At 35.2% G+C, this 17,386-nt stretch overlaps 1 protein-coding gene across 3 annotated transcripts in view; it reads left to right on the forward strand.

Annotated features, from left to right (window-relative positions):
- The window catches only part of LOC125237236 (heterogeneous nuclear ribonucleoprotein L), a 688,519-nt gene extending 671,719 nt beyond the window's left edge, over positions 1 to 16,800 (forward strand). For 2 of the 3 annotated variants that reach the window (XM_048144250.1, XM_048144252.1), the window contains 8 exons: positions 2,134 to 2,229; positions 4,063 to 4,173; positions 4,443 to 4,564; positions 6,380 to 6,530; positions 7,747 to 7,865; positions 8,249 to 8,337; positions 10,187 to 10,328; positions 13,241 to 14,166. In XM_048144250.1, the coding sequence (XP_048000207.1) occupies positions 2,134 to 2,229; positions 4,063 to 4,173; positions 4,443 to 4,564; positions 6,380 to 6,530; positions 7,747 to 7,865; positions 8,249 to 8,337; positions 10,187 to 10,328; positions 13,241 to 13,280 (870 nt within the window). In that variant the 3' untranslated portion in view covers positions 13,281 to 14,166. Of the gene's footprint in view, positions 1 to 2,133; positions 2,230 to 4,062; positions 4,174 to 4,442; positions 4,565 to 6,379; positions 6,531 to 7,746; positions 7,866 to 8,248; positions 8,338 to 10,186; positions 10,329 to 13,240; positions 14,167 to 14,899 lie in introns of those variants that run through there. The other variant, XM_048144251.1, reaches the window with a different exon arrangement.
- The last annotated feature ends 586 nt before the right edge of the window (positions 16,801 to 17,386 follow it).

Here is a 17,386-nt window from a genome sequence, read left to right on the forward strand (position 1 = left end):
ATCTGCATTATGCTGGCAGGGAATCTATATCTTCTTCTTCAAGTGCCTCTCCAACTAGTAATGGTTGGCAGTCAGCTTCGCATGTTTCTTATCATTGGTTGAAAAGCTCATCGGCATTCACGATTCCAGTCTAATGTCTATCTATATCATGCATCTCAATTACACTTGTAAGTTGAAAATATGTCCAATGAGACAACTCATTAGTTAACTCATTTCCGAATTCCAGTGTCAATATTTAATTTTCTTGCATGTTCTGATGATGGCATAGAAACCGCTTTGGGGGTCACACTCTGGTTAGGGCTAATGCCTTTCATATGATATAATAAGGTGTAGCTGATATGAGTTCAAAATATGTTATTCAATAGTGAGAACATCACGCAGATATATCCGTCATTAGTGAACGAAATGATGCTGAAGAAACAGAAATAACAAAACCATGCCAGCCATTTTGTGCGATATTTACGGATATGACTAAGGCTTTTGATTATGTAGATCACGAATTGCTTCTTAACAAATTGTATAGATATGGCATCAGAAGTAATGTTTTAAGTCTTATTGAATCCTATCTAAATAATCGTCTACAGCTTACTCAAATATCAAGGGTTTCCCTAAAAAACAAATCTGAACAAGTATTTACATCAAATGAACAAGTTGTACAATATGGCGTGCCTCAGGGCAGTGTGCTTGGCCCCCTACTTTTCCTTGTATATATTAATGATTTTCCGAGTGTAATTGATCATCCAATGATAATGTTCGCTGACGACAGTACATCAATTGTACGTTTTAATGATAAGGTTGACTATGAAAATGACATAAACTTAGTAATAAATAAAATGATAACATGGCTTAAAAATAATAACTTGATAATTAATTTAAACAAAACAAATGTAATGCATTTTCATCAACGGAAAACAGTAATGGATTTGAATATAGAATACAATGGAACCAAAATTGATAGAATAGATGTAACAAAATTTTTAGGGATTATGATTGATGAGCAGCTTACTTGGAGAGATCATGTGGAATATGTTTGCAAAAAAATAAGCAAGTCAGCATTTGCACTACAGAATCTTGCTAAGGTTGTAGATAGGAAGGCATTGTTAACTGCATACCATGGCCTTGTGGAATCGATATTACGGTATGGAGTGATATTTTGGGGGAACTCTGTATATAGAGACGCAATTTTTAATAGCCCAAAAAAGGTGCGTACGAGCGATTTCTGGAATCGGTATGCGAGAAGGCTGTGCTCCGCATTTTAAACTTTTAAATATTTTAACTTTCCCAGCACTGTACATCTTTGAAATGGCAAATTTTGTAAAAAGTAATCCGCATTTATATTCAATGGTATCACAGCAAAGCAGACTTCCTGTGCGGTCTCAATACCAGAATAAAATATCTAGCACTAGACACAATACTGCCTTATTCAGTAAAAGCGTACTGGGAATGGCTTGCAAGATATATAATAAGATCCCTGACCATATAAAAACCCAAAACATAAACTTGTTTAAGAAGCAATTGAAAACTTATTTAATAAGTAAAATATATTATTCGATTAACGACTTTTTTAATGACATATAAATAAATTGTTAATCGTATTATTTTAAGTATTTTAATTGATCTGAATTGTATCTTGTTTCTTGAATTATTGTTATATATTCTGTTATTTCTTCTCTCTTATTTAGTGTTGTGACTTCATCTGTTTATATTTGTAAGAATTTAATATGTACCTTAACTAGTTATAAGTTAGGATATTCATATTTTGTACGCCCATAGGCAGAACACAGAGGCTCTTTTAGACCGTTTTAACACCTGTGTTATACAAATAAATATTATTCTATTCTATTCTATTCTACCAAAACCAAATAAGCGTTTGTTCAAAGGACAGACTGCAGTAGCTTTTGTTAAATGATTTTTGCTGTGACTTCGCCATTAGGTATTGTTAATTACTAAATACATTTAGATATTTCTTGTTTAGAATACAGAGTAACTTGTATTTGACTAGATTTCGAATCAATCATCATCATCCTTCTCGGCATTTGCCGCGGCTCATGGGAGCCTGGGGTCCGCTTTGGTTTAGAATCAATAAGGAACTCTAAATAATAGAGGTATATGAAGTATTGTTTTTTGTTGCAGCGTGATGGTCGCGGTTACGGTCCAGAAGGATATGGTGGTGAAGGTTTCGTGCCACCCCCGCCCATGCACCATCCCGCCATGCCGCCACAAAACCAGGTATGTCTTTCTTGATACAGAAGATAATCCAAGAGATGCAGGTTAGAATTTAGTGTCTTAAAGAACAGACCTGAAAATCTTTAACACGATAGTAACTAGTTTTTGTCAACTCGTCTTAGGGCCACTTGCACCAACGAAAATGGAGGGTTAACCCACCATTTTATATGGGATTTGACAGATGACAGCCCACTAACTCCGAGTTAAGTTGTTGGTGCCCCACTTGCACCAAAGCTGATTGCCAAAGCCAAAGTTAATTGAGGTGTCATTTATAGTATTTTATGCAACAGGCGTTTAAAGGAGCTCAAAAAAGACGGGTGGCGTGGATAACTAATTGAGGCGAAGCCGAAAATTGTTATTAAGATGCCACGAGTATTTTTTGACTCAGTTAAACACCGTTGCATATAATATAGTGCTTGTTGTCGCGTAATTTCATATGAGACTAGGTTCCAAAATCATGATCATTGTTATTTTACGTAATAACGGGGCAGAATGTGCTAGATAATTATTAAAATAACGATGAAATTTTGAACATATAAGCATTTTTCTATTTATAAGGCAAGACCGGCATATGTCCCGTATATGGGGTTCATAACCTTTTCTTTTCAGGTCCAGATACTCCAGATATTGCATAATACTGTTTTTCCAACGAACACATGCGAATACAATTTAGTCACGATATTACAGGCTCATATAAATCCAACTACTTATCTGTTTTTGAAACTATGTTATTAAGAAAACGTAATAGGATATTAAGATACGTAAATTAGTTTGCTAACATTTCTTAGCAATGCTTGGTTTTGCTATAGTCACTACAGTATGAATGTTCGCGTTATTTTTCTTTCATCATACTCGCACACTAAATGTGATTTTGCACGCAGGCGGAGCGTGAGTTATAGAAAAATCGTTCTCCCAAGGGAGTTATGAAATTTCTAGTACCGTATTCAATTTTTTTTATCTTTTTACATGTTTTTATATTGCAAGTGTGATGAAAAACATTGTGTGTAACTCGGGGAGTATGAATATTACAAACTCGAGTCTTTAAATCGCTCTGGCATGCCGTCGCGATTTAACTTACTCTCGTTAGTAATATTCAAGTTCCTTCCCTTGATGCACAATGTACTATTAAATGCTAAATAAAAAAATACTACCCACTATTTATCCATTACAGCCTTTGTTAAAATACGTCAAATTGGCATTGTTAATACCAAGTTATTTTTTTTACAAGGGCGTTTTAAAATCGTTATTTAATCGCAAGTAGGCTTAGTTCTGTTCACCACTTATAATTCTTCACAACTATATCATTTTTATTTAATACTTTCGAATGATATTAGTAACACCATACGAATCATTACCAAAACTGTATTTCGAAGTTAAAATCAAAAACAGTACAATTATCATAAGCCAAAAACGTACTATTTTTCTACGACCATGCACTTAGTTTTTAATAGTTTTCTTGAATAACTTTCGTGAAATTCACACTGTTTCCTGTATTTTGACGCAAAGGTTTGCACTATCAGCTCAGCCGCCCAAAGCCTTCCCGCGTAACGCGCGCAGTATCGTTATAACAATGCGTTGCCATGGTTACAGAGCCAAACAATGCGTTTTCAGTTTTTTCGATACTGCGCGCATGCGTGGAAAGCCGGCGGACGCTGGCTTTGGGGAATAGACTTTTATGTAGGGTTTTAAAGATCGACGGCCCTGTAAATAACGAATAACAGTTCGGGAGTAGAATTTTTTTTTAAACTGGTTTCCTGGAGAGCCGGCGGGTCTTGAAACGTTAAGGTACACTTGGAATATGTTGGCAATTTCATGTTTTAACTATTTTTATAACAGGGTGGACCTCCACAACAAGGAGCTGTGATGATGGTGTATGGCCTCGACCCTCAGACTGCCAACGCGGACCGTCTCTTCAATCTCTGCTGCCTCTACGGAAACGTCGTCAGAGTGAGTTACCATCTCCATAACTTCCCATATAACAAGATGAATTCCCACAACAAAGAATAACAGTACACCTATGTATAACAGTCTTCCAAAGTTTGCCATACTTGTAAAGTCTTTCATACATGGAAGAAGAACCATAATTCTTTTAACCAAAAGTGAAAAAGGACACAAGAAATTGGACATCAATATGATACTTAGTAGATTCACTAAAACGTTATCACTGAGGTAATTTGCAGGTAGAATCGGATTAAATGGTGTGTTTTTTTCCACAGATAAAGTTCCTGAAGACAAAAGAAGGCACAGCCATGGTTCAGATGGGCGACGGAGTTTCTGTTGAGAGATGTGTGCAGAACCTCAACAACGTCACAGTTGGCGACTACACATTGACGCTGGCGTGAGTATCATAGTTGTAAAGACACAAATAAGGTTACTGGACATAAAAGAAGGCACAGATATGGTTCAGTAATCAGTATTGTATTCCATATAAGAAGTTTCAATAGAAGGTAAGGATATGGTTCAAATGAGCGACAGAGTATCGGTTGAGAATGTATGCAGAACCTCAACAACGTCACAGTTGGCGACTACACATTGACGCTTCGTATCATTGTTGTAAAACATGTTTTATTCCACACTCCACAAATTAATAAGGTTCCAAAAGAAGGCAATGTTTGAGATGGGCGACGGCTAACCTAACCATCATTGCTTCAAATTATTGTTAATATAAAATGGTCAATTCTAAGATCATCATTTTGCGTCTTTCACCTTTGCGTCTATTGCAGACGATTTACGCATTGCTGTTTAGACAACGGGTTTGATGACTGTGGAGGCCGATTGGCGAGCGGCACAACCTGCCACATTTTAAGATCAACCATTAACCATTCTAAGATCAGGCCTCCTTAATTCAATGGATCAAGGTCTTATTATTAAAGCTCAAAGTAGTCAGGTATAGAAATAGCCTATTGGTGGAAAACCTATTGGTAACAGAAAAGGCGTCTTTGGGTTGCTGTTTTATAAAATACCTCCTGTAAAATGATGTTAACTTAGCTGCTTGTTATTAGATCATGTTTAATTTTGTTTTCTATTTGTATCCTTTCGACATTTGATATCCCAGTTCCTCGAACTGCTAATACATCACAAAATACCTGTACAAGACATCTGAAAATAGACAGGTATTATCCCTGTAAACTATTGGATACCCGATCCCGGCACTCTGCGTGTTTGTTCAATGTCGCCCCGATATTGATGTTTGCCGGGGCGAGTGGGGACGGAGAGGATTTTGAAATTAACAATTTCAACGGCTGGTGTGCGGATGACTTTTATTTACCGATATCTGTTAAGAGGTTTATTTAAATTGAAGTAAGATGAGTAAAAAAGTTTGGCATAAGGTTCTGGTTCAGATTACACTTTAATGTAAAGCATTGCGAAACATATTAGTACTGTTTCACGGTTTTTTACTCTAAACAGTACTAAATTATATATTCATTTCCTTAGGTTGAGGAATGAGCTCCCTGTAGAGGTATTCCCGATGAACTACAGTATGGAGTTCTTCAAAAAAGGAGTGTACAAGTTTCTAATGGGTCGGCAACGCGAATGCACACCCCTTGAGTTGCAGGCGTCCATATGTTACGGTGACCGCTTTCCATCAGGCGGGCCGTATACCTGTTTGCCACCGACGTGGTATCAAAAAAAAAGGTTTTAATTTTTAAATATCAAGATGTGGAGAATTGATGCAAAAATGCAAAAACCACGTACTTACTATTAAAATAAATGAGAAAGCTACATTGCGCTCTTTATCATTTCTCAGCGTATTGATTTTCCTAAAATTGATTTTATTTTTATTTGGGTTTACTCTTCAAGACTTAGACGATTATTGTGATTGGTTGTGGCAGGGAGTGGTTGGTAAAACTCTTTCTGTTAAGAATCTCATAACTTCACAAATTATTGATATAATTATTGTAAGGCAGTGTTAAATATCTCATAATTTTACCTGAAGATTGATATATTACTGTAAGTTGGCAACCCGAACGGCGGGCTGTCAGTAGAGTTCTCGAGAGAACAAGTGAACTTTGTTTCTAGGACGCTTTGTAAAAATAATAATAAATATCATGAAGAACCTGTTTTGGAGTCTTAATTACTATGTCGGGAATAGATCAGAAGTGGGATTAGATTTGTCACTCATTTATTTAATAATTTGCCAATGAATTTCCAGATTCTCCAAACAAGCGTACCTCTCCGAAGTAATGAACCCGTACCCGCTGCCCGATAAGTCGCCCTCGTTCAAGGACTACGTCGGCAACAAGAACAACCGCTTCCTCACGCCCGCCTCCATTCACAAGAACAGGATACAACCGCCTTCCAAGGTATTTATCATTAATACAATACATCATCATCTTCATCATCATCAGCCTATCGCAGTCCACTGCTGGACATAGGCCTCCCCAATTTCACGCCACCGTTTCCGATCTTCGGCTGCTCGCATCCAGCTGCTGCCAGCCATCCCGCGCAAATCGTCGCTCCACCTTGCCTGAGGCCGTCCTACACTACGCTTGCCGAGACGCGGTCTCCACTCAAGAACTCGTTTACCCCAACGATTGTCGGTTCTACGGCTAATATGGCCAGCCCACTGCCACTTCAGCTTGCTAATACAATACAATAATACAATACTCTTTATTGCACACCTCACATAGTTTACAAGTAATGCACAAGAAACAAAAACAAACAGAGGTAACAACAGGCGGTCTTATCGCTTAAGAGCGATCTCTTCCAGACAACCTTTGGGTACTGGAGTTAATATAATCAGAATATATGGTAGGTGGCTCTAAGAAATATGAGAAGTAGAATTTACATACAACCAAATAACACTCATGCAAATACACATACATAAATAAGTATAACCATAAACATACATAAACATACACACATAAATACAATACATACATAAAAAGGTTTATATTAATAAAGAAACAAACAGTGTCATTCGTAAATCTAAGGATGGGACAGATAGTATTCTTTAAGGTTTGACTTAAAAGAGGCAATAGATTGAGAACGTCTTAGTTCAACAGGGAGAGAGTTCCACTCTTCCATTCGCTTGTTAAATCTTCTTTCTTTATCTCACTCAATCATGAACAATTTACACTGACAATTACCTGAGTGAGTACAGAGAGCGAGTAGTGCACTTACTCATTCTCACACTTGATTTACTCAGTCATTAATAAATCCACTTACTCATTCGGTCTCTGTTACTCATTCGCACAGTTACTTCATTACACATGCCTAAATGCTGTATGAAAGAGGAGACTTTTAAGCAGTTATACTTCATCTACTGAATTTCTTTTTATTTGGTTCGTTGAAGTTTGGAAGGCGTCGTGCGAGCTTGTGAAGGCCCTCTACATTTCTAGAGTACCTTAGAACAGCAAAAACGACACCAATTATAGATGTATGGATGGACAATGCAAATCACAACGTGCGAGAAAGATTTAAAATTATCAAACACACTGTACTTTTTTCGAAATTTGAGCAAAATCAGCTGATTTTGCAAATTTCTCCCTTTTTAAACCTGTATTATTATTCTTCCAGGTTCTCCACTTCTTCAACACGCCCCCAGACGTGTCAGACGACCAGCTGCTGCAGGTCTTCAAGGATTATGGGGTCATGCCCCCACACACTATCTCAAAGTTCCCGCTAAAGAGCGAGAGGTGAGGTTTTATAACCATCTTTTTGCATAAAATTCTCTTCCTAAAGCAAAATTCACTTCCTGAAGTAACTAGAAACGTTGATTATAAGTTTTTTGGATGTACGACTCACCATCAGAATTGAATTTGGAGCACGGAATAGCTTCTTCGTCGACATTATTTGAAGTGGTGCTGCTTTATTATCGCATTTTTACTTATTGACAGCATTGATATTTTGTAAACCAACATCCACAACAATACTTATGACTGTGTCTGTGAAATCTGGCACTAAGTCAGTATTGCGACACATCACGAAATTTTATAGATGCAACCCTAGGTAGCCTAGTGGTAAGATGTACCTGACTCCAGTTTAACAATGTACTTAATGCCTACCCCAACAATTCCAGGTCCTCGTCGGGCCTGATGGAGTTCCAGAACATCTCCCAGTCGGTAATGGCGATCATGGCGTGCAACCACGCGACCATCCAGCACCCAGGTATATTCTCTTCTGTTTACGTCTCTTCTTCGTTCTTCTGCCTAGCGATATTCTTGTTCTTCCCGGGATTTTGCTACAGCTCATGATCAGAGCCAAGGCCAAAAGGGGGCAACTAATTCCAGGATTTAGAGTAGACACCAGTTTCTATGAACCTGACCTTTCAACCTAGAGGAACTAGGAAAGCTGGGCCGTTGGGATTAGTCCGGTTTCATCACGATGTTTTCCTTCACCGAAAATTACATTTCATACATAAGTTCCGAAAAACTGTTGGTCCATGTCTATATCAATTATCATCATATGGCCTGGCCACAAATTGGTCTAACGGCCCGGCCGCGACATTGGTCTAAGCGCGACAGCGGTGAGCGGCGGCCATACATTGGAGCGAGACACAGCGATGGGACTTTTCATTCGCACATATGGCTGCCGCTCACCGCTGTCGCGCTTAGACCAATGTCGTGGCCGGGCCGTTAGGCGACAGCGGCGAGCGGTCGGATCAATGACGTTTTCAATCAAATTTTGAAAGAACCTTGAATTTTGAGGCTAATAAGTGATAAAACTGAGAACCCTTTCTAAAATCATTCCCATATTTCATTACTCTGTGACTCCACAACAGAACTTGCTAAAACTCTCTGTCTACACTGACTGTCTCTCTCTCTTGGCCTAGCCTTATCCCATCATTTGGGGTCGGCTCTCCTAGTCCTTCTTCGCCAGGACGCTCTGTCCCGGGTTGTCTCAGATGTGACATTTGCATCCTTCATGTCCTTATTTATGGTAGCTATCCATGTTTGGGGGGGTCTTCCTGGTCCTCTTTTAGGCGCCGGAAACATTTCGAGTACTTGTCGGGTCATGTGTTCGGGTGGGCGACACATTACATGCCCATACCACCTGAGTCGACCTTCCACTAGCTTTTCTTGAATTGGTTTTACCCTGAAGCTACCACGGATGAGGGTATTCCGGATGCGATCTAGTCGCGTTACACCCCCGGCCCAGCGCAGCATTCTCATTTCAGCGGCATGTAGCCTATCTTCTTGTTGTTTTTTGAGAGGCCAGCACTCGGCGCCATACGTTAGAGCTGGTCGTACGGTGGTTTTGTAGATTTTGCCTTTAATATGTACAGGCATTCTCCTGTCGCACAACACTCCTGACAGCTCTTTCCATTTCACCCATCCTGTGTTTATTCTTTGGGTTATGTCAGTGTCGACAGTTGCATCGGTGGTAACGACTGAACCTAGGTATTTAAAACTGCCTACTCTATTCAGGGGTGTGCCTTCAAGACTGATGGTGCTGGTGTTATTTTTGCCGCTGAAATTGCAGTGTACGTATTCGGTCTTTTGTTTGCTGATTCGTAGACCGGCTTCCTCTAACGCGACTCTCCATTGCTCCAGAATTTGCTGTAGGTCTTCCGCTTTTTTGCTGACGAGTGCTACATCGTCAGCGTAGAGCAGGTCCCGGGGAGGCGGTCGTTGTAGCTTTGCAGTTAGATGGTTCATTACCAAATTTACAGGGGACTCAGCGCTGACCCCTGGTGAACACCAACCCTTACTTCGAATTCATCACTTACACCGGCCGGGCAACGTACTCTTGTTGTAACGTCCTTATACATATCTTTGACAACGCTGATGTAACTGTCTGGCTGTCTACACTGACTGTCTTGGTTAAAAATCCAAAGACGGCTATATCATCACGGGCAGAACCAATATGTTTTACTTTTTTACCTCCCAGATAATCCAGCATTGGAAAGTCTACTCACCTCATCCCTATGTGTAGGATGAGATGACTTCATCATGTTAAATGAGTTTTTATTGTTATTTTTTGCCTTTTATTCACATAAATCCTTAAACACTTCCAGGTGCCAAATTCCCGTTCGTAATGAAGCTCTGTTTCTCATCGTCACGGCAAATCGGCCAGGGCAAGGGGCAACAGAAAAAGGACGGCCAGGGCCAGGATTCGAACCCGCGGCAGAACAACGGCATGCCAGAACACGACTACTAGTAAGAGATTGTTATTATAAAAATTGAGATTCTTGTGTCGCGAACACCGGAATTTGTAGAATGAGAGATAAGGTCCGGTGGAGAAGAAAGTGTGATTTGCAAATAATTTGGCAAAAAAGGAAGATTTTTTTTAACAAAGTGGAGAATAAAAAGTTACTTTTTGCAATATGGTAAATGATTTGACAAAACAGAAAAAATCCTACCTGTTAATGCTTAAACGAAGAAGAAAATATACGAATTTTAGGAGGTAAATACCTGAGTACTTTGACATAAAATTAGCTAGTGAATACTAGGTCAAAGAAAATGTGATCTAATTTTTAGATTACTGAATGTATTTCTAACATACTTAAGTGTAATTTATGTTTCCCCAAAAAATTGTGTGGTTTTACCTGACGATAAAAATAACTTGTATGGATTTGATGATTTGTTTTTAAGTGTTGTTGTTACATTTTGGTGTTCGCGATACGAAGGTTAATAGAAAATAATTGTGTAAAGAGTGTTTCAAAAAAAGACATGTAAAGTTTTTGACGTCGGACCAAAGTTAAGTCGATCGGAAAGTTTCGTTCCAACGTTGTATCGTGCAATTCGTTTTTATTGTTGATAGATTTTTTATAGTTGTCTCGACTTTTTCTGTTGAATTGTAAATTTTAATGTAGATTGTTAAAATGGCTGATTTGTTTGACCAGCACAAATTATTAGTGTTATAATTATTTCTAGATATTTTAGTAAAATGTACTCTGTTGTGAGTTATTAGTAGTTTGTTTTTTAACACAGGCCTAAATTAGTCGCAAAAAAATATTACATTCTATATTATATATTTATGTTGAAATTTAAAACCGTTACCAATATTCTCAGATAAAGTTTAATTTTAAAATACTATAAGTGACTTTTTACCGGAAATTTTACCCCTTGACGATTTTAATGAATTTTAACTCAATAAAATGTTGATGAATATTTCATATTTTAATCTTTTTATAGTAGGGACCATAGAAAGAAATGTGACTACTACTTGCTTGTACTTTAATGATTGTAATTTTTAAATTAACTCTTAATTGAATACATTATTGAAATAATACTAAAATTCCTGTTTATTTACTACGAAATTAGCATGTACCTACAAAATTGTATTATGATTAGTATATTTATATTATGTACGTAATTTCTTTTTAAGCAAGTATGTCAAAATTTCTTAATATTTCTCCTTCGTTATTTTAACGAAATAGGTATATCTATCTATTCTTCTACAACGTATACAGATTTTCGTAAATTGAATATTTACGTTTTATTAATTTTCTAGAAAAAAATAAATAAAAATTTTGACACTAGAGCATTTGACGATAACTTTTTTTAAAAGTTCATGCATTTCTTAAATTGCTTAAGTATTTCGCTTTTGTTCCTACTCTGTCTTTTCTAAGCCAAATAATAAGCCAAAGTTTATTAAAAAAAAAGTGTTAGATTAAAACTAATGTTACCATAAATAGAGAAATAAAAAATACTGAATGTAAATAATTAATGACATTATTATAAATATATTATTTCGCAATAGCTTTGCAGTACAATCAAGTACTCAAGTGTCACGTTCAAGAAAAAAAAATACAATTTTAAGATGGCGGTCTAAGAATGAATTCTCAGATACCTATTTGAAGTATTAAATTCGTAATTTGTAATTTAATAATGGAATGACATATCTTACTGGACTAGGCATCTCGCGGTGTTTTGGCAGTCAATTTAAAAATAGGAGCGCCTGTAGATATTTTATAAGTGTATATTGTATGTTAAAACAATATATGAATGTACAGTCGTGCACACCAGCCATATATTTTGTGAGATGGGAAATTCATCGCAATATTATGCTTTCTAAAGCTTTATAATTGTAAGTGTAGATTTGTACTTAAGCGCTGGGCTAGTGTATTATAGTAATAATAAATGGGGTGTATTCAGACTTTATAAATATGACACCAATACCATGTTAATATCAATATATGTATCCTTTTACTGTTGTCTACTTGAAAGTGGGACATTTTTTATTGATATGTATTTTAGTATCGTATTTATAAATCTAAATACGCCTTATAGTGTAGATTTCGCGTAAGCTCTCGGATGCTGTCAAATTGTTAGATCCTATTATAGTGAACATGTCAATTTTTAACTTTATTTTATCACTTGACTTGACTATGTAATATGCTGGATTGCTTTTGTATCTTTTTATAATTATTCATTTTTTGCAGAATGTTATCAATTGTATATTTAATTTTAGTACATTATAAATCTTCTACCGAGCGAGTTATTAGAACGATGCTCACAGATTTGATTTCTTCGTAATTTTATATTATGTATTATATTTCTACCTATGTTCTTCCATTATACATTTTAACTTCCATTTTATTAAAAATGACTACATACCTCGATGCTTATCCATACTAATATTTAATGGGAAAGTGTGTATGTCTGTTTGTTTGTCCGTCTTTCACGGCAAAACGGAGCGACGAATTGACGTGATTTTTTAAGTCGAGGTAGTTGAAGGGATGAAGAGTCACATAGGCTACTTTTTGTCTCTTTCATACCCCCCACTTCCCTAAAATGAGTGGTGGAGGTTTGTATGGCGCATTCCACAATTTTCGAATTTAATGCGAGCGAATCCGCGAGCCAAAGCTAGTTTACTATAAATAAACAAAGCTAATAACAAATCTGGTTTAGAAAAAGAAAACTATTTCTATTATTCATTTCATTACACTGTTTAGTACTTATGCCAACGAATGTACAAACTGAGACATATTTGAAGTATTACCTATCTTTTATTAATTAACCTTTTATTTTTATTATTAAGAATCAAAAGTTTCTCTGAAAGGTGTCTCTGTTTGTGCATTTACTATTTCTTCGCTATCCTCATCCATATTTTGTTTTATTTTCAGTTCATATCCCAAGATTAAGTCAGAGCCTTACGATCCATAGAATAGCTGCTTGTCCAAATACTTCAGAACAGTACCTTAGAATTTAGCTAGGTAATATTTTATTTGGTATAGAGCTGTAAGAGCAATTCAGTTAATAAATTATTTAGTCAACAAAAAATAAATCATCTTAAGTTTAAAAAAAATGCACAATAAGTACCATCTAATTAAGAAAAAAAAAACAAAGATATCTAGTTACTTTTTTTTTTAATTATTCAAAATAGGCAGATAAGCATTATCCTCGTAAGGCCCAATGTACATTACAATGTACATAGTATTGCAATCTAATTTGAACCTTCCATGAACGGAATAAAGTAGAATTTCCATTACATTGATTTTTGAAACAAACGAAAATCTTACCAATTTATTTATAGAATAAGGTTCAAATTCAAAATGGGAAAACTAACTATGGGCCTTACGAAGTTATAAGAAGATATCTTATAGGTATAGACTTTTCGTTATTGCTAAAATGCTAACTTGCTTTTCTATATACCTGACATATTTTTTTAGTTTTTTGACCCTGTCATTACTTTTTTTTATGCTAACAACATAAACGCTTTTTGTATAAGCAATCCAGCGTAATATAAGTTTCAATATTTGACGTTATCGTGTAATATCTGTATTTATGAATTTGATTTGGAAACTACATATCACAATGACAAATAATGTTTCTTAGTAAGTACTATAAAACACTACCTGTCTATTATACTGTGAACAAATGTACCTATATGTATTGTAAAATATGGTTTCTACTCAATTCATTCATATTTCGTTACATTTTAAATTTTTCTTTTCACCTTTTTTCAAGTCTTATATAAGGTCCTAATTTATTAGATGCAGATATTTTTACAGCTGATAGTACTCGGTCTCTGGAGTATATTAAACCGTGAAACATTATAGCTTTTACGATGTTGTTTTGGAGAAAACGGAAAAACAAATTTGCTACGTAAAAACACCCTGTTTATGTGATTATTAAATGAAAACTCATTGAACAGATTCTAGTACCTCTTTTACGTACCACTTAACTGTAACTGGCCACTTCAATGACATGTGCAGTTTTCCCGCCGAACCTTTACGACATTTACAACAAACAATTGTTGACATGACAGACAGTGTTATTGTGACATGTGATAATGCACATGATGATTTTTTTTAGACGAAATTATAATTAATTTTTTTGTTAGGAAAATGAAATCAAAAAAGTTACATGAAAAGATTTCTTAATTTATATTTAAAGTTAATTATTTTAATGTAAAGTATCATGTGTTAAAATATCTGCAACTAATAAATTAGGACCTTATATATGAAATTAGAACATATTATACTTACATACATACATAATACGGTCCGACTTAAAATAGGAAATTTTAACATATTCACTTCAAGCGACCCGCTAGGCGGGTTCACCGTTTGTAGGCGCTTTTAGCTACAATACGGGAATAACGCGCGTAGCTCACGATAGCAGTGAATGTGTTAAATATTGAAGTTATTCACACATTCTAAATAATATTTTCAATCTCACACATTAGTTCAAAAGTATCAAAATACACCTCACTCTTTTAGGTCTCGACCGTAGTGAAGTAATGATAGTAAATTCACATTTTGATCGTATTTTGCTTCTAGTTAACGGCGACGTCGGCGAACACACACAAACACATATCAAGACGGACACACACACAGCCACACGAGAGCGGACGGGGTTGCCATTTCACATGAAACACCCACAACACACAGTTACCAAAAGGGTGATACCACAAAAACAATGGCAACATTATATATATATAATTCCTTTACTTTTTATGTGATTTAGATCACCCCCAATAAAGACATTAACAGATAGTTTATTAATATAATTTTAGACACATACAATTTCATGTTAACACATTACAATTCCATTTTTTTTATTTTGGATTTTGTTTTTTTTTTCTATATGGACGATGCCTGTTGAATGCGTTGTGCATTTGCTTGAATTTTTGCACTAGTGTATAGATTTCTTAGGTATTGGTTAAGTAATATTCCCAATTTTATTGGAGTAATGTTAGAATTAGTTTTGTAATATCTTTTCGGTGCCATTTTCAAACACTCGTTGGTGTACATTTTTTTAGTCACAAGTGAATGACTTTAAATAAAAAAAAAATGTTTTTAATTTATAATTTTGTTTTATTTTGTTTTGAGTTTTGAGGATGGTACTGTTTTTTCCGTTTTTTAGTGATGAATAGTAAATTGATATTAGATTGGGACTTTGTTTAAGGTAATTCGGAATAAAATGATTATTTTTCCCTTTGTTGTTCTCAAATGTATCCTTTTTGTGTACAAATTGTGGATTTTGTGAGAAAAAAATATTTTTCCAATCCATGAGTATGTACTCGTATTAATATTATAGTGACGATTTTCCCCAGAACCTTGGTTGTTTGTAACATGACAGTTGTGAAAATGTACAAGAAATAAAAAAAAATGTTATGCTATAAGGTAGAAATTTGAGTTTTATTTAGTTTCCATACGAAGTAGAACTGTGCATGTTTCTTCATTTATTTTTGCATGAGTTTCGTGATGTCCATACAAAATAGAGTGGCACTAAGTTTGTAAAACACCTGAGTTGACACGTTTATTCTAAAATTAAAGAACCAAAAAATATCTAATTGTAAGGAATAGTTTAGCACTCTCTAGGCTAGTAGTAAGTGTCATTGCAATGTCAATTATATTCGATTAGTGGAAAAATATGACAGTACGGATTTTCTATAAATTTTTCTTAATAATGAAAAAAATAAAAAATAATAGCGTCGATTCGATTACAGTTTGGAAGCCTGCACAAGAATGTGTAGAAATAGTCCTTGGTTCGAGACACCCGCTGTTCCGTTGTGTTCTTACTTAAGATTTAGTAGATCGCGGTTGGCAACGCTGCAAAGTCACAAATATAAAAGACATTATTTTTCCCTCTCGTGGCCAGAGACAACGTTGCCGCCCGCGCCTATAGTTCTCTAAATAGCTGAATAATATAATAACATTTAAAAATCAGTGTTATCAGGTAAATAGATGCATATCTTTTTCTCTAGAAATATTTTCGAATGGAAAACTAAATGTTCTAGCATAGGCCCTGGATGTCGTGGTAGCTATTGTGTTTAATGTACAGATGTTTGTTGTCGATGGTTTGATGTTGCAGATAATGTACTGTGCGGTAATTTAAATACACAACAAATGTCAGATTTACCTACATAGTATTTAGACAATGATATTAAAAATTAAAATGCAATAAAATCTGTCCAAACGAATCTTGGTTGTTATTTTTTTTAATACTCAAAGTAATGTCATTGTCTAAAAAAAAGAAATGTAACACATAATTACATGAAGCCAAATGATCGACTCTCCAAAAATAACACAAGAAACAGCACTCTTGCATACATTTTAAGGTATATAAATGTAAACATTTTAAGTTTAGTTTCTTTCAAATATTTTTAGACTTGGCATTGGATAGTACTTGTAGCTACATGGTAACTTTAAATACATATTATGTCAACACAACAAAATATTCTTTCATTTCAACACAACCACTGCAATCATTTTCATATCCTATTTACAGAACACAGACTCAAGTCATTTCGACAAAAATGATACATTTTTCGTGAATTTCAAAAGAAAGTGCGCACTTACTCGTATGTATGTGTGATCAAATACTTATGTATTTGATCACACATACATACGAGTATTACGAGTATTATAAATGTTATTTTGTAGTTATTAGTGTACATTTAAATAGCATTTTAGAAATTAGACCCGCTTCTTTCGAAATTTACGGATATACAAAAGTGTTCCACACATTTGAAAAACCTTAAGTATCATATTTATTCCTTCCAAATTAGACTACGTTGAAAGGTAAGCTCTATTTCGATTGATTACATTTTTCTCATTTATAGCTACGATGAGCAGTACAAATAAAAGTACATACTTTACAAGTTTATACTTTTTTTTTTAAATATATTAAGCGAAACATTGCATTCATTTATTGACATTGATTTTTGGCATTATTACCTACTGCTTAAAATTTAATTATTACATTTTAAATCTTGCTAAATACAGATAAAGTTTAGATTTTTAATTAAGTTTAATAAACAT

The sequence above is a fragment of the Leguminivora glycinivorella genome, chromosome 20, assembly GCF_023078275.1.
Source record: "Leguminivora glycinivorella isolate SPB_JAAS2020 chromosome 20, LegGlyc_1.1, whole genome shotgun sequence".
In the NCBI taxonomy this organism is placed as follows: domain Eukaryota; kingdom Metazoa; phylum Arthropoda; class Insecta; order Lepidoptera; family Tortricidae; genus Leguminivora; species Leguminivora glycinivorella.